This window comes from Athene cunicularia (genome assembly GCF_003259725.1).
Source record: "Athene cunicularia isolate RWA chromosome 12 unlocalized genomic scaffold, athCun1 chr12_part1, whole genome shotgun sequence".
Classification (NCBI taxonomy): domain Eukaryota; kingdom Metazoa; phylum Chordata; class Aves; order Strigiformes; family Strigidae; genus Athene; species Athene cunicularia.
Window position 1 is genome coordinate 5,363,529 of NW_020799116.1, and position 17,484 is coordinate 5,381,012.

Genomic DNA, 17,484 nt, shown 5'->3' on the forward strand with positions numbered 1-17,484 from the left:
GACTCCAACCTCCAGCCTGCACGGCGCTCTCCTGGGCCACCAGCACTTTGGGCCCACATGGAGCCATGCTGGAAAGCTCTGCTCACTTCCCTGCCATGGATATCAATGCTTAACATCAACAGTCTCCAACTTTACAGCATCTACAGCAAAACACATGAGCCCCTGAAGTCTGACTTCGAGCTGGTTGCACAGCCCCCAGAGAGGCTTACACTTCTCCCCCTTGCCTTCTAGGTCTTCTCATATTCCATGAACTTCAGCTCATTATTGCTTTTAATATCAAAATACTCTTTGGAAGAAATGGCTGTCACACCATCCTACTCTTTGTTAAATAAAGGGCTGCAATAATTTTCCCTCTTTCATTGCAATGACGTTTCTACGAAGACTTCACACTGAATGACAAAGGATATTGTGCTATCACCTCCCCATGTTCTCACTGTCCTCTATTTCAGAGACAAAAGATCTGGACCAAAGGCTACAACACATGAAAAACACAATCACAGATGACTCCTGCTAGGAAGCATCACTGCTGCCTTGCATTATACAATGAAATCTGTGCAATGGAGGCCAGCATGGTTTTTCTATGACTTTAAACTATTATAACTGCCTTTTAAATCCATGAGAAGCTGTATTTGAAGCTGTCTTGCATCCAATTCCCTGTTGGACTTGCACTCTAATTTCTCAAAACATGAGGAAAATCAGATGTTCCAGAAAAACCATAGTATATTGAATATGAAAACTCAACACTGAAAGAGAGGTAAGGAACAGCTTACATAAATTCCATTCCCTGTAGTTTGGGATACTGAGACTGAGTCTCTGAAAGGCATGAAATCAAGTTTGTTGATCATTTCCCAATTTATAGTCAGTTCAGCAGGAACAAATATGCACCTACTTTGATATCCTTTTGAAGAAAATTCTTGGCACCTCATTTCTCTTAAGGACTATACCTATTCTTTTTATTTTGGTACTTCTTTTAGATACAAAGTGGAAGATTAAGCCAGCTGTATTTTATATCCATGCAGTACTTTCAATGGCCTGATCCATCTGACTCCCAAAGTTTCTTCTGAATTAAAATTATACTGTCTATCACATCCCAAGCTGTGGCATGAAGCATTTGTCAAGTAACATGGAAACACTGGTAGTCTGAAGAAAGAAATGTAGGGAGTGGAGGAAAGGACTGGTGAATAACACATTTTTTTTAAAAATAATTCTCTCTTCTGGAATACTGAACATGATATGGATTGCAAAGGCGTAGAAGCAGCCTTGGAGAAAACCAAATCTTTCAGAAATAAGATTAGGGAAAACAGTAAAATATTAACGCAGAACTTTCAAAATATTTGCTTAGTAGATGATGTATGTCACAAGAATGATGTCTTAAAAGACAATAAAAAGAAAACTGAAAGAGTACTGTGTAACATTAGGCTAGCACAGTGCAGTGAAAACCAGTCCAGGTTCTCCAACCAGATGCTTCTGGTTGAAATTAAGACCCTGAAGCTCTGGCCCAAGCCTCCAGCATGATCATGTATAACCCCTGCTATGTGCAACTACAATAGTAGCTTTCCATTTTGCTCATCAGATAGGCTGATCAGATAGATTGAAAGTTCCCCAGGAAAGCAAGAGGGTTTCAGTGATAAAATACATAAATGAGGGTTGGAGTGCTGGAAAACACTGAGGTTTTCATGTGGAATTCAAATTAGATTTAAAGACCTAGATGCAAAATTAAATTCTAGCGGCTGCATTGTATTTCCAGTTAAAAGGAAGAGAAAGAGAGGCATTAACACAGTGCAGGGTCATGCGCCAGTTATGTCTTATTAAGTATTCCAGCCTTCCTTAAGATAAGCATCACATATGGGTTCTTTTGCAGCTAGCAGTTCCTTGCTTAAAGAGAGAGGTCTGGATAACACCCCTTCTGTCTCCCAGGGCCTCCTGGGCTGATTGACAGGAACATGCACTGCAGGGAATAAATGCTGCTCAAAGGAAAAACAAGAATACTTTCTCTGAAGGGGGCGAGTGGGGTCATTTCTTTGTCACGTCTTCCGCTCACCATCTCTGGTTGAGGGAAAGACAAAGAGGAGGAGTGACGTTTTCCTTTCCTAATAAAACACAGGACACGCTGAGGAACTGGCTTTGACGTACAGTGGCTTGAGCTCAATTCAAAGTTAAGGAAGCAAGAGAGATTGCTCAAAATAAACATGGCATTTTGAGAGTCGAATCCCACCTGCGGGAACCAAGCTACATGAAAGCCCAACGCAGAGCCCACACTCCAACCCATCTCAGTTACACTTTCGGCTGTTTTTTTGTGAGATCGGCAATAAACATCTGATTTTATGTACGACCTTTGGCTACCTGCCCCGTGATAGACAACACTTGGCTTGGCTTCTCCTTGGGCAGACCCACCAGGTGTTTTGAGGCTGGGCCACCCTGCACAACAGCAAATGTGCTCCACAAGATCGATGGGGTTTTCAGTGAAAAGTGGTTTCCCTGAAGTCAGCAACTGCTTCTCCACTTGCTTCCCCATTTCTATCAGTAGTTGCCTCTCTACCAATACAAAGTAACACCTCTAGGGTTTTTATTTTGTGCCATCCCAAATCTCCTCTCCATTGAAATGGTTTCGAGCTATAATTCCTGAATGTTGTCACGTTTAATGATGCTCAAGAATTTTTTCCTGTTTCCGTAGCTCCTGCGAAACCTTCCCCACTGCTTCAGCATCTCCCTCTGCACAGCTGTGCCAGGAATGGTCCATCTTCCTGACCTTCCCCTCTGCTCTATTCCTACAATAAAGCTCAGAGGTGGAAGCAGCCAGGCACGTGAAGAGGCAGCAGACACCACAACAGCTCTCCCAGGACCACAGCATTTCCCTTCCCAGGGACCTCTGCTAATCTGCAAATGGCAGCATCAGCAGATCAGCACATCACCAATTACTTCATTCCTTCGTACTTTTCCCCAATTGTTCCTACTTAGAGCCAGGAATTCACCACTCAACTTATTCTTTCCAAAATGCAAGGTTCTGGTAGAGAAATGGAATGGTATTAATAAATGTCCATTTGAGGCTCCTGATCTGACAGAAAAAAAAAAAAAAAAAAAAAAAAAAAAAAAGTAAATCTGGCTAAGCAGCAGGGAAGTCATGCCAACAACTAGATTTTCAGTGAACGAATAGAATTAGCAGTCCCTAAATAGAGGGGTTAAGGTAGATTGAAAATGTCAAGTCATTGATATTTTATAAGGTAACCATGGTTATTTTTTATGCATTCCTTTGCAGCATGAATGCAGATGATGAAAAGTATTCATGGGCCAATTGAAACAAAAATAAAACTGAAGAGATATCTTGATGGTAATTTAAACCTTAAACTGCGGAAATTAATCAGTCCACACAGACAACGAAGAGCATTCAGCTGATATTGCACCACAAAACCCCCTCACTAAATAGATGAATAAAATACCATTTCACAAAGGATGAACATCTTGAAAATCATCCTGACTTTAGCCCTAATGTACCTGCAGGGATCAATATTACTGGAACAGGATAGATCTGGTCTGATGCGTGAAGTTGCCCGTGTGGCCTCTGGATAAATCACAACCGTTTCTAATTTAATTTGTACAAGCTGCTGGAAATGCAGAGGACCACTGGTCCTGGCGTGCAGCAGCCCCTTGGTGCATCCCAGCGAGGGGGTCACCCGTGGTCTGGATGCATTAGGTCTTCTCTACTGCAGCTTCTTGAGGTAATTTTGCATGCTTTTCCATCAGACTAACAAGCTCTCTTGGTTGCACTTACCTTGCTGGCAAGTGGTGACACCCCTTACAGTGAGGGCAGAGGAGCAGCACAGCACATCAGAAGGGGGGCGTGGGGACGGGACATGTCGAGGGTGCCTAGTTGTGACAAATAACAACTGAGTGCTCTATTAAGCAAACTACAACAGAGCTTTGGCTCAGAGAAGTCCGCGTGGACTTCTGTAGCAAATAATGAATTAAATCCATGTCCAGAATCCCATGGTGGAAGGGCTCCCAGCAGCCAAAAAGTTTTGCGTGGCAGCAAAGAGCAGAAATAAGAGGCTGCTCCTCCACTCCAGAACCTGTCTGGATGCTGTCCCTTAAATAATACACCATAACAAGCCACCGCTTGTTTTGGTGGAACAAGTGACATTTGGCTAGGCTGTGGAGAGGCATACACACCCCTAAACCTGGGGGGCAGGCTGACAGGAGGTAGCGTGGGAAGGATGCAGTGAAGAAAACTTCTTCAGTCTAATAAACATCTCTGGTTAGTGTTAGAAGAAAACGACTTTTCCTCTGCAAGTCTTCAATATTGTTGCATGACACTATAATTTCCCTGTGAAACATCTGCTCTTCAGATGAACATTCTAGCCTGGCTTCTGTAAAGGGGCTGTAAAACCAGAAGATGTCCATAGTAGGGCCAGAACTGGAAGTTCCTAGTGCACGAAAACATACATCCCCAACTGGCAGCTAACAGGGTTAAAACACCCTCTGATTAAATGAAAGCATCTTTAATTAGTTTAATTGACCATGCCTCAGCCAAGACCATCTGCTCAGCAGCATTTGCCTGCTCTTTGCAGGAGCGATTGATCAGCCATAGCTAGAGAATACAGCATTAGGCTACATCAGATTTATTTTGTTTAATAGAAGAGCTAATTTGCTTTAAATTTAATTACAGGGGCCAAGATTGCTCTCTAAGTCCATAACAGCACAGAACATAAGCTGATCCTACAGCTAATGGGCGCACACGTAGGTCCATACGTGTCTGTGCAAATCAGATGGCTCGGAAGAGCAGGTCCCACCCTGGCACACACCGATCACTGCATTTTCCTCCCAAAAAGGCAGCAACACCGTGGCACAGTGATGGGCTGGGGCTGGCAGGGCCACCCCACTTGCTGCCACGTGTGTCCCCCCCCAGCTGAGCTCTTCTCTGCAGCTGGAGGAGGCTGGGTGGCAGATGTCCCATCTCAACCACCTCTCCTGCTCCTAATGATAAAGACACTAAAGGATGCGTCACATGTCAGGGCACTGTTCCTGCCCCACATGGGACCAACAGGGACAATCAGGGGACCGCTCTGTACCTCCTGGGTGAGCTCTATCAGCAAACCTCTCCCAAAGGGCATGGCTGGCAGCTGAGGGTCCGGCGGAGCCAGACATCACACTCACTCCATCCCTGACACTGCACCGTCCCTCCCGGTTTTTCCGCCCTCCCGTGCCAATATCATTCTGCAAAATATCACACCGTGAGCTGACAAAGAAGGGCAATTCCCCCTCCTCCCCGAAGGACCGTGTGTATCTACGTCACGCTATTATGAGGGGGGAGATTTCATTCACTTCCCAACGCTTTTTCCTTTTTCAATTTCCCGTCAGGTGTTAAATCACTGCCGTCTTTGGGAGCCGCTCGAGCCCTGACAGGCATGCTGCGGCTGCCACTGGCTGCTACAGGAGTAATTACAACCTTGCAGAAGGCTCCAGGCTGCCATTTCCGTTTCCATGGAAATAAATACTGAATTACTGAAAACAGAATATGATGCTTTATGGATTTTGAGGCTTTTGATCATCTCAAAACCACCTTAGCCCATTTTTATTGGTGGTGGCTTTGTTTTAAGGCGGGGAGGGAATAATGCTGACAGCGTGGAAATAGGCAGAGCGACAAAAGGTGTTTTGAAGGAGTGAAAGAGGGGGGAAAAAAAAAAACCAACCAAGGGGTCTGAGTGATGCCCTTGAGATTTGCAAGGGGAACAGCGGTGCTGGCTGAAGCTGCTGGTTGTCCACAGCATCCAGGTATCCAGCCCTGCAGAGAGGAGCCCATGGAGGCTCACTGGTCCTTGCGGGCAGCCCCAGCTCACCACCACCATCCCCATGACAATCTGTTTGCAGGGGCTCTGGGGCCAAAGCAAACCTCCCGCCCTTCAGGAGGGGGTCATTCTCGCCAGCATTTGTCCTTAAACACCCAGAACTGCAGATGGCAGTTGAACTTCAAGATGAAGCTACCATAAAAAGGAATTGCTTTGTGTTCTTGAAAAGTAACGAAGGGAGTGATCTGGTATTAAACCCCTGTATCTCTGAAGCGAAGGGACACAGAGGTGTGCACAACGACCCTGGGCTCAACTCTCATTGCAAGGTATGGCTGGGAGTTTTTTAATCACAACAAACCAAATGAAATATTTGGTTTGGGGAGGATACACACAAGCCAAACATTTTTTCTGAAGCCGCCTTAAACTTCATCTTACCATCTGAGCTCTTACAGTGCCTCACAGGAGTTTGTCCTTACTTGTTTCTGCCCTAACTTGGGTTGCATCTTCCAAATACCACCACAGCATCTCTGCAACAGGCTCAAAGCACCACAGTGAGTCAAGAAACAAAGTTCAGGAAAAAAGCCTGAACTGAAGAGATGAGAGGGTGGCAGAACGCGAGACACCACCTCAGCAAATCATCTCTAATACTGACTTGAGCTAAAATCAAACATTTGATTCAGGACAGAAATCCTAAATATTTTTTTCTGCTAACACTTCTTAAACCTTTTTTTTTTTTTTTTTTTTTTTTTTTTTGTGGCAGGGGAACCTTCTGCTTTGTGAGAAATGTCAGTCTTTGGACACAGTGTCCCAATTCAGCTGCAAAAATAAATGTCAAAACAGTGAATTCTAGTTTTAAGTCAGCTCTGGTCGGCAAAATTTAGGTTGAAATGTTTCCTAGCTAAAAATCACAGGCCCCCCCAAACTTATGAAACAATTCCAACTGCACTGATTAGAGGCTTTCATCCCTTTACATGAAATAGTCACCAACCAGTGATGGGACTTGGTCTGCATTGTAGTCCACCCACAAAAGCACACTTCTCTGATGTTTTACCTCCTACCTGGATGGACAGAAATAGATGCTGAAAAACCATGACCACGTGTTACTATGTGTTATTCAGCAGGTTTGACATACATATATTTAGCTATTTGCTTTCAAATCTAAGGGAATTAGATGAAATTGGAAGCTTAGCACAGGTATTTTGCACATTTAACAGGAATGCCACAGTGTAGGGGACACTTCAGGCCCAGGAAAGAAGAAAAAGTCTGATTGGGAACCGTGTAAATTCAGACACATCCTGCAGGGACAGCCCAGAGTCCCAAACTTCCTCCGAAGCAGGAGGATGGAAGTGTGCAGCTCATCATAGATGTGATCAGCCACTGATGCTGGATTAACTGAACAGCACTGTACCATCTCCTTCTCACTGTAGCTAAAAATGACTTTCAAACACAGCTTGAGATAGAAAAGTAAATCACTACCCTACGGCTGGGGAAGAACAAGACGGGGAGAACACCACAGCCTGATCTTCAGAGCTGCTGCTGCAGTTCAGCAGTCACGAAGGTCAGTGGGAAACACAAGCTCGTGCCCAAGGAAATGCTGCCTACAGCAAAGACCCAAGTTCAGAATTGCCCAATACTGACAGAAAATAGCTCCTGTCTGACTCCTTCCACAGTTGCGAGTTAATTACAAAGCAAAAGAGCTAAACTCAAGCTTTGCCAATGGGTTCTGAACCAGAAACCCAAGATTGAAACACACTTCTCTCTCCACGATGCCTCTCCCCAGCAGATGAGCTGGAGATACTAAATTCCCACTCCGACTCCAGCACAGCAGAAACACCAAGCCACACAGGGTGTCTTATGCAAAAAACTTATGCCTCTGTGTGTTATTTAAAATGTTCTAGTCAGAGGTCGTGCTTAACACCACCGTTATCTCCACAGCCATTCTGCTACAACACCGCTTCCCATCTTTGTTTCCTAAAAGCCTTTGATCTGCATCAGTCCCTTTGGCTCTGTTGTTATCTCAGATCCTGCTATTATCACCACTATCACATTAAGAGCACACTTATCTCATACCACGTGGGGATATCATATTAACAAAAATCCCGTTAGAAATCATCCTCCTTCTGCACAAACAAAATATTTCAGAAGTGAATGGAAATGCTGTCCCAGTGATGTAATCGTTATGCAATTAGTGAGTATGATGTAACAGGAGGCCACAGAGAAAAGCACCTTCTTCCAGACCACAGAAGTTCAAGCAAGTGTTTGGGGCTCTCAGCACCATTCCTGCTCGTGCTTTAGGAGAACAATAATAACTAGGCAGAGGTGTCTTTACCCCTTGTCTCCTCGCACAGCCTCTGGGGCAGTTCCAGCCTGCACTCCAAAGTGAGGGGGAGCACGTCAGACCAGCCAGCCCCTCCGCTCCCAACCGACAGGAGTAACAGGAGAACCAGATGGGCTTTGTTTTTCTAAGCACAGGTGATTGACTGATAAACCATATTAACAGCACCACGCTGCTGCTCCAGAAAGAGTGATGGCATTCAGACAGTCTGCCAGGGAAAAGGATCCATTTCCCAATTCCTCCCATGCACGGCAGACAAGCGTAGGTCAAAAATAAGTGTAGCTTATACCGGTGCCAAACCACCGCTGGGAAAGCTCATGATTGCCCCCAGATTTGTCTGGGAGGTTTGCTCAGCCTCGGTATAAAGCCTGCGGCTGGCAGCACGGCAGGCTGCCGAGCCAGGGGCCATGGTGGGCTCCGGCAGGAGCTGCCTGTACACGGCCCAAGGGAGGAACGCAAACGTATTCATCACCCACGTGTGTTCAGCCGGAGCCTGCACAGCATTTCTGGGAATATTGTCATTTCAGCACATCCAGGAAAATGCCAGACAGTGTTTTCCTTTTACTTAAATCTTTTTCTTAATAATTTGATTGAAGCTTCTGTCACCTGTTTTGCAAGAAAAAAATATTTTATATATTCTGGTTGTGAATAAGTTTTAAGTTGTACTTCCAATTAACTCGATGAGACAAGTCAGACCAGAGCCAGTGTGTCTTCAGAGGGAGGCAAATGAGGCTGACTCTGACTGAAACGAAACAGCATGATGGAAATAAATGATTGTTTATAGGGGTGGTGGGGCCAGTGCCCCAAAGCCCAATGGGCATGCTCTATGCTGCAAGTACAGCTGCAGGCACAGGCTGAGAGGTGTTTGCAAACCCACTCAAGAAGGGAGCTCACTCTTGTTTCCAGGACAGGGTGGCAGAGCAGAGGTGTTTACAGAAGATGGCTTGTCAAACAAGAGACACAGATGCGGCAAATGAAAATTTATGAAAACAGAAAGGGGGGTGGGGGTGATGGGGGAGAGGGTGAGAAGCTGGAAGAAAGTCCTGCAGAAGCGTGTCCCAGCCCTGCCATGGCCATAGCGCACATGTACATGCCAAGCAAGGAGCTGTTCCTCCTCTCCAGCTGCCCCAGGTCCTCTCCCACCCAGCGCCCATCTGGGCTGCTGCAATGCTGTACAAGTGGTTCTTCTCTCTCCAGATGTCTCTGGTTTTAGTGCTGTAATGTTGGCAGGTGCCTCTGGCTCCTTAATTGGTGTCAGACTTCCCACGTCAGACACGCCGCTGGTGCAGAGCGGCTCAGCACAGTCCACGGGGTTACAGCACAGAAGAGTTTCCAAGCCACGAAGGGCAGTGCCCAGGGCTTGACTTGCATCTCCAGCTTGCAGCTATCGGGCACCCAGCTGCTGTGGTGGCTTTGAAATCTGCCCTGTGTGAACACCAAGAGCTTTACGAGTAGGAAGTAACTTGCTACTAAAGTTTAGGAGGGAAAGGGAAAAAAAATCTCCTGTTTCAGGGCCAATGCCAAATGCTTCATTGTGAGAGATCAGGAGGAAGCTTTCATGAGCGGAAAGGGGCAGGTTACAGAATCACTGCTCACTGCATATCATTTTCTGCTCTGCGCTGCAGCTCTGCCGCAGAAAACACGCTAGCCAAGTGGCATGCACACCTTTGACTTTTGCCAGGAACTCCTCATGCAAGCTAAGCAAACAAAAACATTTGTAGGTTGATAAGTTTTATTTATACCCTACCACAGACTGGCTGCAAGCAATGCCTGACACCCTGCGGGAAAGAGTAGTGGTCAACAGCAGTTTTAGTGCTTCATGGCAAGAGGGAAGTGCAGAGCATCTGTCGCTGTTCTCCTAAGGGCTGCCGGCGGCCACAGAGCTCCTGAGATCCCTCTGGTATAGCCCAGATGACATAACCACAGGTAGCACCAAAATAAGGGTCCCCACCGCAAAGCCTGCAGTTTCCCTGGGTGCTCGCTGCTGCCTTCCCCGCAGCACTGAACGGGAGAAGGAGCAGCAGCAACCTGCTTCCACCTCTGCTGCTTGAGTAGCAGGCTCCCACCTTACTGTGCCGGCACCACGGAACCATAACGACTCGTACTGTACTCCCAGGAAAATACCAAACGGCTGAACGACTGCTGGCCTTGCAGCTTCCTGAGCTGTGCTTTGTATAAAGGGCTTTCCCTTCTGCATAGCTAATCCTCCCTATCCAGGTATTAAAACCAGAGTAACTCCTGTGCTAATACTTGCTTTCAACAGAAATTATGTCTTTCTCTAAAAGCTTAAATTACAGGTTTGCTGCTTCTGAGTATTAGAGAAGACCCAGAATTAAATCCTTCACTTTCAGAGTAAAACCAGGACTTACTGCAAGAAACAGGTTGCTCAATGCAACAGGGCAATTTGCAGGAGGCAGCCACTGGGTTCATAGTGTCAGCCAGAAAGGCTCTTGAAAGCAGAGATCATCCACAAAGCAGGGCAGCCATGATTAAATACTGTTTTCTGCATCACTGGGAACCACAAAGCAAGGGGGTAGGATCACACACACACACACACTCACACAAAACCACTCTAGTTCCTTAGCCAAGCACAGGTCAAGGGAGGATGACAGACACAGGGCTTGAGTTGGTTTAAGTCAAAAAAACAAACAAACCCCAAAACACTGCAGAACTGACTCAGCTCTCAACACATCACTGAAAACATTATGGTGTTGATTTTAAAGAAGTCCTCCACCAGAGGATGGAGGCACCAAATCTGCTTTGTAAATACAATTTATAAGGACCAATGCAGTCCTTGCTGTTGCCTTTTTGCGATAAAGATGCCTTACTCAGGATCATTTATTATCCTCTCCCCACTCTGCCACTAAGGTCTTAGGTGAAGAAGAACAAATGCAAGATAATTAAGCTCTTTACAGGAGAAAAAACAGATCAAACATAATTTGCTGTGTCTTGAAAAGGATTGGAAATGTCTAGACAGAAGACAGACAGAATTGGTCTCCAATGTATTAATTTCAGTAAGAAGTTGAAGCCCTGAATTACAGGGAAGAGATTGAGGTCTGCTCCTCCTGCAAAAACTTTCCACAGCATTACCTTACCCACCCCGTGATTCTGACATCCTTTATCCCTCCTGTGATATTTATATCTGATAGCAGGGGACCATAATCTGGGTCACCAACAGCCTGGACAGCCCCTGACAGCCCTCAGCAAGAGCTGCTGGAAACGCAAGAGGCACTCAAGAGTCCCAGCTCCACGCCTCTGGGGAACTGGCTCTTATTGGGGGAGAAGAAGAGAGGAATGGGAAAGGTTTTCATCTATCTGGGAACACACAGGGCAAGCAGGGCTGCCTCAAGCTCATGGGGATTTGGGACGCTCCCTCCTTCCACCAGGGACACGCAGGGGTCACAGAGGCTCCCTCTACTTAAGGAGAACCCGTACAACCTCAGTAAGCGAGTTTGCGTAAGACATCCACCCCGGGGGCATCTGAGCTTCAAGTACTAATAAGGTTATTGCAGGCTGCAAGAACATACTGTCATTTAGATTGGTGATGTGACAGAGGAAAGGCAAACAAGTCACAGCAAAACAGCCCACTTAGGCACCATCAAAGACCTGCTCATCCAGACACAGAGATGGAGGAATAAAATGTTCCCATCTCAACAATCCTATGAGATTGCACAACAAAACAAACATGAAGAAGAGGAGGCGGCCCACTTGCATAGCCAGAGCAAGACTGGAAGTGCAGAAGTTCCACCATGAATCAAAACCCCCTTCCTTGGTGACAGTTCTCTCAAAAACACTCTGGTCAGACCCAAAGTTTCCAGTTCATAACAACAGTATTTCCCCTTGGCAAGCCCTTCCCTGAGAAACCCTCTTCCATTCCCACCCAGCCTGGGAGCAGGACCTTACCTGACATGCATTGTACAGAAGCTGATGCTCAAATTTCTTGATCCCCAAAATATTCTGAAACATCTCGTAGAGCTGCTCCTTGCTGAGGATGAGTTCCGAAGCAGCGCTTGCCGTCATCCTGGCCTGCTGCTTGCGGGGATCCTCCTCCCCACGGTAAATAGCATCAAACTTTGCCATCCAAGAGCTTAGGACCGTCTCCTTGCTGAGGCCATCAATTTCTGGTAGGCTGCGCACTCTCTTCTCAATGTGCTTCTTGAAGACCTCCCGGGAGTCATTCGCTGAGCAGCCTCCGCTCTGCACCATCCTAGCAACACGGTCGCTTTTCAGGAATACCTGCAAAAAAAGGGCGACTTCAAATGGTGTCAGTTAAAAAGAATAAATTCCCCTTAAGTACCACAAACCTTGAGTTCGCTGCTGGGAAGCTGCTAAGTGGCTGCCAGTACACTTTCCAACTCCTCACTCAACAACCAAACATTGCCAGATGGACAGAGGTTTCAGCTGTAGTTTGAGAAACGTAACAAAATCAGGTGAAGCTTCTGCTCTTCATGTGCTCAAATGGAAAATTTTGATGCAATTAGGACTTCATGTGATGTTATGGTTGTACCTCACCCGGTACATAAAAGCCCTTTGGGAAAGCAAGATTTTATTTTGCTCTATCAAATGTTTTAATAAGGAAGTTATTGCACAAGTACATTCACCTAGCCAAGTTCTGCCCTGTTAGAGGGAGCCCAGTCATCCTACTTAAGACAACAGCATTGCATTTATCCTGGTAGCCAGGCCCCTGGGAAACCTCTGACCAGGGCAATGACCAGGCTTACATTAAGCTATTACACTGGAGGAGATCTTTGCAGACTGCCCTGCTGTCACAAAATGAGAGGAATGGCATTGTATTAATTAATATTATCTTCAGTTAAGTAACATGTGTGTCCTCTCTTCTCCCACACCCTGGTCTTTCCAACCTGGGCAACCAGCACTGCAAGAGCACTGTTAAAACACAAGGACAGATGGCCTGATCTTTGCAAACTGATGGGTAAACACCAAGCCAACACAGATCACTAAAAGGTGGCATGGCCACAGGTGGATGAGGCCACATCCCTTCCCGTTCCAGCTCTGCTGGTAGCACAGGATGGTTCAGCACGGCTTGAGGCTGCCTGGGAAGGCTTGGCAGAGAGAGCAGACTGCAAAGTGCAGGACACTGACAGCAGGAGGGAGGGAAAAGGTGTTTGAGGAAGATGCTCTTCCCACTGCAAGAGCAGCAGAAAGGTCAAAACATAACAGACCCCTGCAGATAAGGAGATGCCATGGGAGCAAGGCAGAGCTGAAGGGTGAGAGGAGGACAGGGGGATATTGTGTTGGCTCTCCTCTCCCAAGCCCTGAACACAGAAGAACAATTAATGCCCAGTAAGAACTGCTGTTTTATTAATGATGCTGAGAACTGATGAATGCAGCAAGCTGGGAAGAAGCTGTGCCAGCACAGGGGTGTATCTGTCAGCTCTCAATAATTAAAGAGCTTGAGGATGACCTAAGGACATGGTAGATTTTGTTTTTTATACCATTCAGCAACATGGCATTCCATGTTCCCAGATGCTTGATGGCACAGGCATCTGTTGGTAGTGGTAGTAGGGATTTGCTCCAGGAGCAGCCTAGAAATGCTGCTGAGGAAGAGCTGGGCTGTTTCCTTTCATCATCACTGTGCTGCGGAGCATTCCCTGCAGATGAGACAGGCAGGATGCCACCAGCAGCCTCTTCAGTCCATCCTGAAACAACACCAGGACACATTTCATTTTCTTGCAGAGCTTAAATGAGTGATAACACCCCTGGTGTGTGCTGGTGCTTTTAAGTAATAGGTGAGAGCTACCAAAATCCAAGTTCCTGACACAACTGAAGAAGTCGCCAGCACACTGACTACTGGAAACAGTGGGAGGTCACAGCAAACAGCCCTGCTGCAGCACCCTCAGCTCCCGTGTCCCCTCTGGAATCCATGTGCTCCAGGTGCCTTTGGCCTGACCCTGTGCAACAGCGCTGGTGACTTCCCATACCTGCCAGCACCAGTGGCTGTTGTTATCCGGGGTCCTCACCCCCATCAGAGGAGTGACAGCGGTGCAAGCAGAGGGACTTGACTCCCTGTCTCCCCTCAGCCGAGATTAATCCCGCCCGGGCGCAGAACTGCAGCCAGAGGAAAGGAGGGATGTGGCTGGCAGAGGGGAGGCAAGCGTGGGGGAGTGCCGGTCAGACACAAAGCAGCAGAAAAAGACCGTGAAATAGGAAGATAAAAAAAGATAAAAGATGTATTTTGTTCTGCAGTGCAAGCTGCTTTCTTTAGAAAATACCAGGTGAATTGCCTAGTATTATTGCCTAGAATTACTGGAGCAAAATCCTAGCGTGGGTGCGTACCCCAGCACGTGCAGAACTGGCCTTTCTGAGATGGGTCTGGTATCTCCTGCCACATCCACGGGGGAGCCCCCCAGGTCACGTGTGGTCCTGGCTCTGCCCACAGCAGAGTGGAAACAGGTCTAATGAAGCATTTCCATAACACCCACTGAAGCAACTGCTGCATAAAGTGCTAGTTGACAGTCAAAGCTTTACTCATTAGAGTAAAAGGACATGAGACAGGCTCTCCTGGAGCATCTGTCGGCTGTGCTGGGCTCATCTCGCACACATGGATCCTGAGGGCACAGCGGTGGAGCCTGCTCAGCTCACTCAATCTTTGAATTTGATAGTGGTCTGTGGACTAGTAGACTGGCAATCACAAGTCTTGACGGCAGACTTAACAGCAGAATGTGGCCATGCAAACACAACCATGGCAAGAGCAAACACATCCCTGACCTACCATGTCACCTTCACCTCCTTCTTTATTTCTCCTGAAAAAAAAAAAGTTATTCCCCAAGTAATGATCCTATTCTGCATCAACAGTAAGTGAACCCCTTGGAAACATCAGCCATGTCCTGCACAGAGATTGCCAGTTTCAGCTGAGCAGAAATAAACAAGTTTTAGTATTTTCCAAGCTACCATGCAGCTTTACAAGTCAGTACCTAAATGCTAATTTCTAGATAGTGTCCATCCAAGGGGACACTTAAATGCATAAAACTGAGACTTGCAGGATCTTCTGTGATTGCACCATGGCTCGACCAAGGGTGAGCACCTCTCCACAGAGAAGGGAGGAAGGATACCATCATCATCAGGGAACACTGCTCAGGCACTGAGAGGGGCAGAGAACTGTGGCGAGGCTTTGTCTTGTGCCACTGCAGATGGTGCTGAGGAAGAGACACACAGCCACGCTACAGCTGCAAAGAAGCTGAAAGTACACGGCTGTAAATTGAAGGAGACCAACAGTTAAAAAGAAGAAAAATAAATTTGTGCAAAAGGACACATAGCAACGCATTATGCTTTTAGTGGCCTTTTTAGGTAGGACAGAGCAGGTGGAGTGTCCAGCTGAACTGAAGATGTAGGGTTTGCAGACAGCTGGTGCTGATCAACGGCTCCTTGTACATTTGATTACTTGGGGTAATTTTACAGCATAGAACTTCTGGAGCTGGTCAGGACACGATTTTAGCCAGACCCACCAGGGAAACTGGGATGTATTCTGCCTGTTTTTAAGCAGTTTCCTTTTCCTGCTCAAGAGTCTTATCTGAACAGATTACGCTGCTCTTACATCCTAAAATGCAGCTCACGCCATCTTGAAAACTTTCTCTGAGAGCATCTGTTCGGTGAAGCTGTGATAAACTGATGATCCCTTGGCAATTTCATTTCTGATAAGAAATGTAAATTACTCTCAGCTTCCTTCCTGTACAAAGAATGATGGAGAAGTAACTACTAGGCCAGTTTAATTGAGTTAATCCAGGGATAATTTGTGCTTTCCTTACACAGAAGCAGCTGCTGCCTTTTTTTTTTTTTTTTTAACAGAGTTAGAATTCTCTTCAGTTTTAGTATCTGATTTTGGTTTGCTCTTAGATTCCACTTCCAGAGAAATATTTTATGTAGGCAATTCAAAACCTTCACCTTTTATGACAGAACAGCTCTAGGGAGAAAGAGAAATGGTTTGCAGAAAGGCTAGCAAAAAAAATAAGCGACACTCCTCATACAAATCACAAGCACTGATTTCCTTCAAAAACAGAAGCTCTTTCCTTCTGAGGAAAGGTATGAAAGACAGCATTAAGGGCTGCATACAAAGAAGTGCAAAAAGACAGACATGCATAATTATTCTTTTGCACAATTATGAACGATGCTTCATGTTCTTTGGCATCATCTAGTTTTGTGGATGTACATCCTCCTCCCTGCCCCTTTGCTTTACAGCACTTGTCTACCAAAAAGAAAAGACAAGACTCTTACTGAAAAGCCCAAAGTCAATTAGAAACAATGCAAAAGCTTCAGCAAGAACTGAATGTGCTGCCCAGTTCTCTTCTGGTATTTTTCATAGGGAGCACATGACGTTTATTTTGTATCGTGCCATCTTCCCTGTCTCAGAGTACACTGTTTGAAAGTATCAGGAAGATATTTTTCAGTGTAAAGGAAGGGTGATCTTCCCCATAATCAAGCTACAGATACACCATGGTGTAGGGGTTGCCATATGGTTGCATGTTCAAACCCTGAACCTCACAAACTTTTGTGATGTACCAGATACCAGACAGAAGCAGCCTTGCACTCGCCCTTGTTTTGTGCTGATTGATAAAGAACAATCCGTTAGTTCAGAATTCAACCCCGTCTGTGAATAGGGGTGAGAACAGGGATTCATATGAATATTGTATTGCCTCTCCTTACCTCGTAGTAGCTCTGGACAGCGTTTATAAATGCTTCATCTGCCACAATCTGTGTTTCTCCATTGAGAAAGGCCTGGAAACGATCTTTAATTGTCTGGAGCTGCTGCTTACTGATCTGCAAAACATACCAAAAGCAGAAAATTAGTCAAGAAAGGTTTGTGTATGAGGAAAAAAAACCCACTAATTCTTCTGCAATATCTTACTGGGGTCCTTATGATGTGCATTTCTGCTCTCCTTTGAGGACAGCAGCAATAGATGAGGAATCAGCCATGTGTGGGTACACACACACACACATACACACACACACACACTCTTCACCCCGGCAAGCTCATTTAAGTATCATGAGCACCTAAATCCACCCTGAACATCAACTCTGAACAACTCTGCTGCCACAAAATGCACACAAGACTTTTACTGCTTCAGGTAAGGACAAGACCTAAATCAAAAGCAAGCTGCTGTGTGCACGCTTGGAAGAGACTATTCCAGTGCAATCTCTTCCCCATTTAGCCTCTCCTCACTTTCAGAAGAATGTTGAATTCATCACTGAACAGGAAGCCTTGCAAGCTGGCTGTTGAAGATGGCACTCATCAGCACTTCAGGACCTTGGTCTTTCCTCTTTTTTTTTTTTTTTCCTCTTGCACATTTCTTTTGGCTTGTCACATATAAACCACCAGTCAGCATCAGTGCTGAAAGAATTTAATGTCAT

At 46.0% G+C, this 17,484-nt stretch overlaps 1 protein-coding gene across 17 annotated transcripts in view; it reads right to left on the bottom strand.

The window, feature by feature from the left end:
- The window catches only part of CADPS (calcium dependent secretion activator), a 177,996-nt gene extending 161,105 nt beyond the window's left edge, over positions 1-16,891 (bottom strand). For 13 of the 17 annotated variants that reach the window (XM_026857209.1, XM_026857204.1, XM_026857202.1 and 10 more), the window contains exons 1-2: positions 16,780-16,891; positions 12,022-12,354 (exon numbers count right to left, since the gene is read on the bottom strand). In XM_026857209.1, coding sequence (XP_026713010.1) covers positions 12,022-12,324 — 303 coding nt within the window. In that variant the 5' untranslated portion in view covers positions 12,325-12,354; positions 16,780-16,891. The remainder of the gene's footprint in view (positions 1-12,021; positions 12,355-16,779) is intronic. The other 4 variants (XM_026857196.1, XM_026857195.1, XM_026857194.1 and 1 more) reach the window with 1 other exon arrangement.
- Positions 16,892-17,484: the final 593 nt, after the last annotated feature.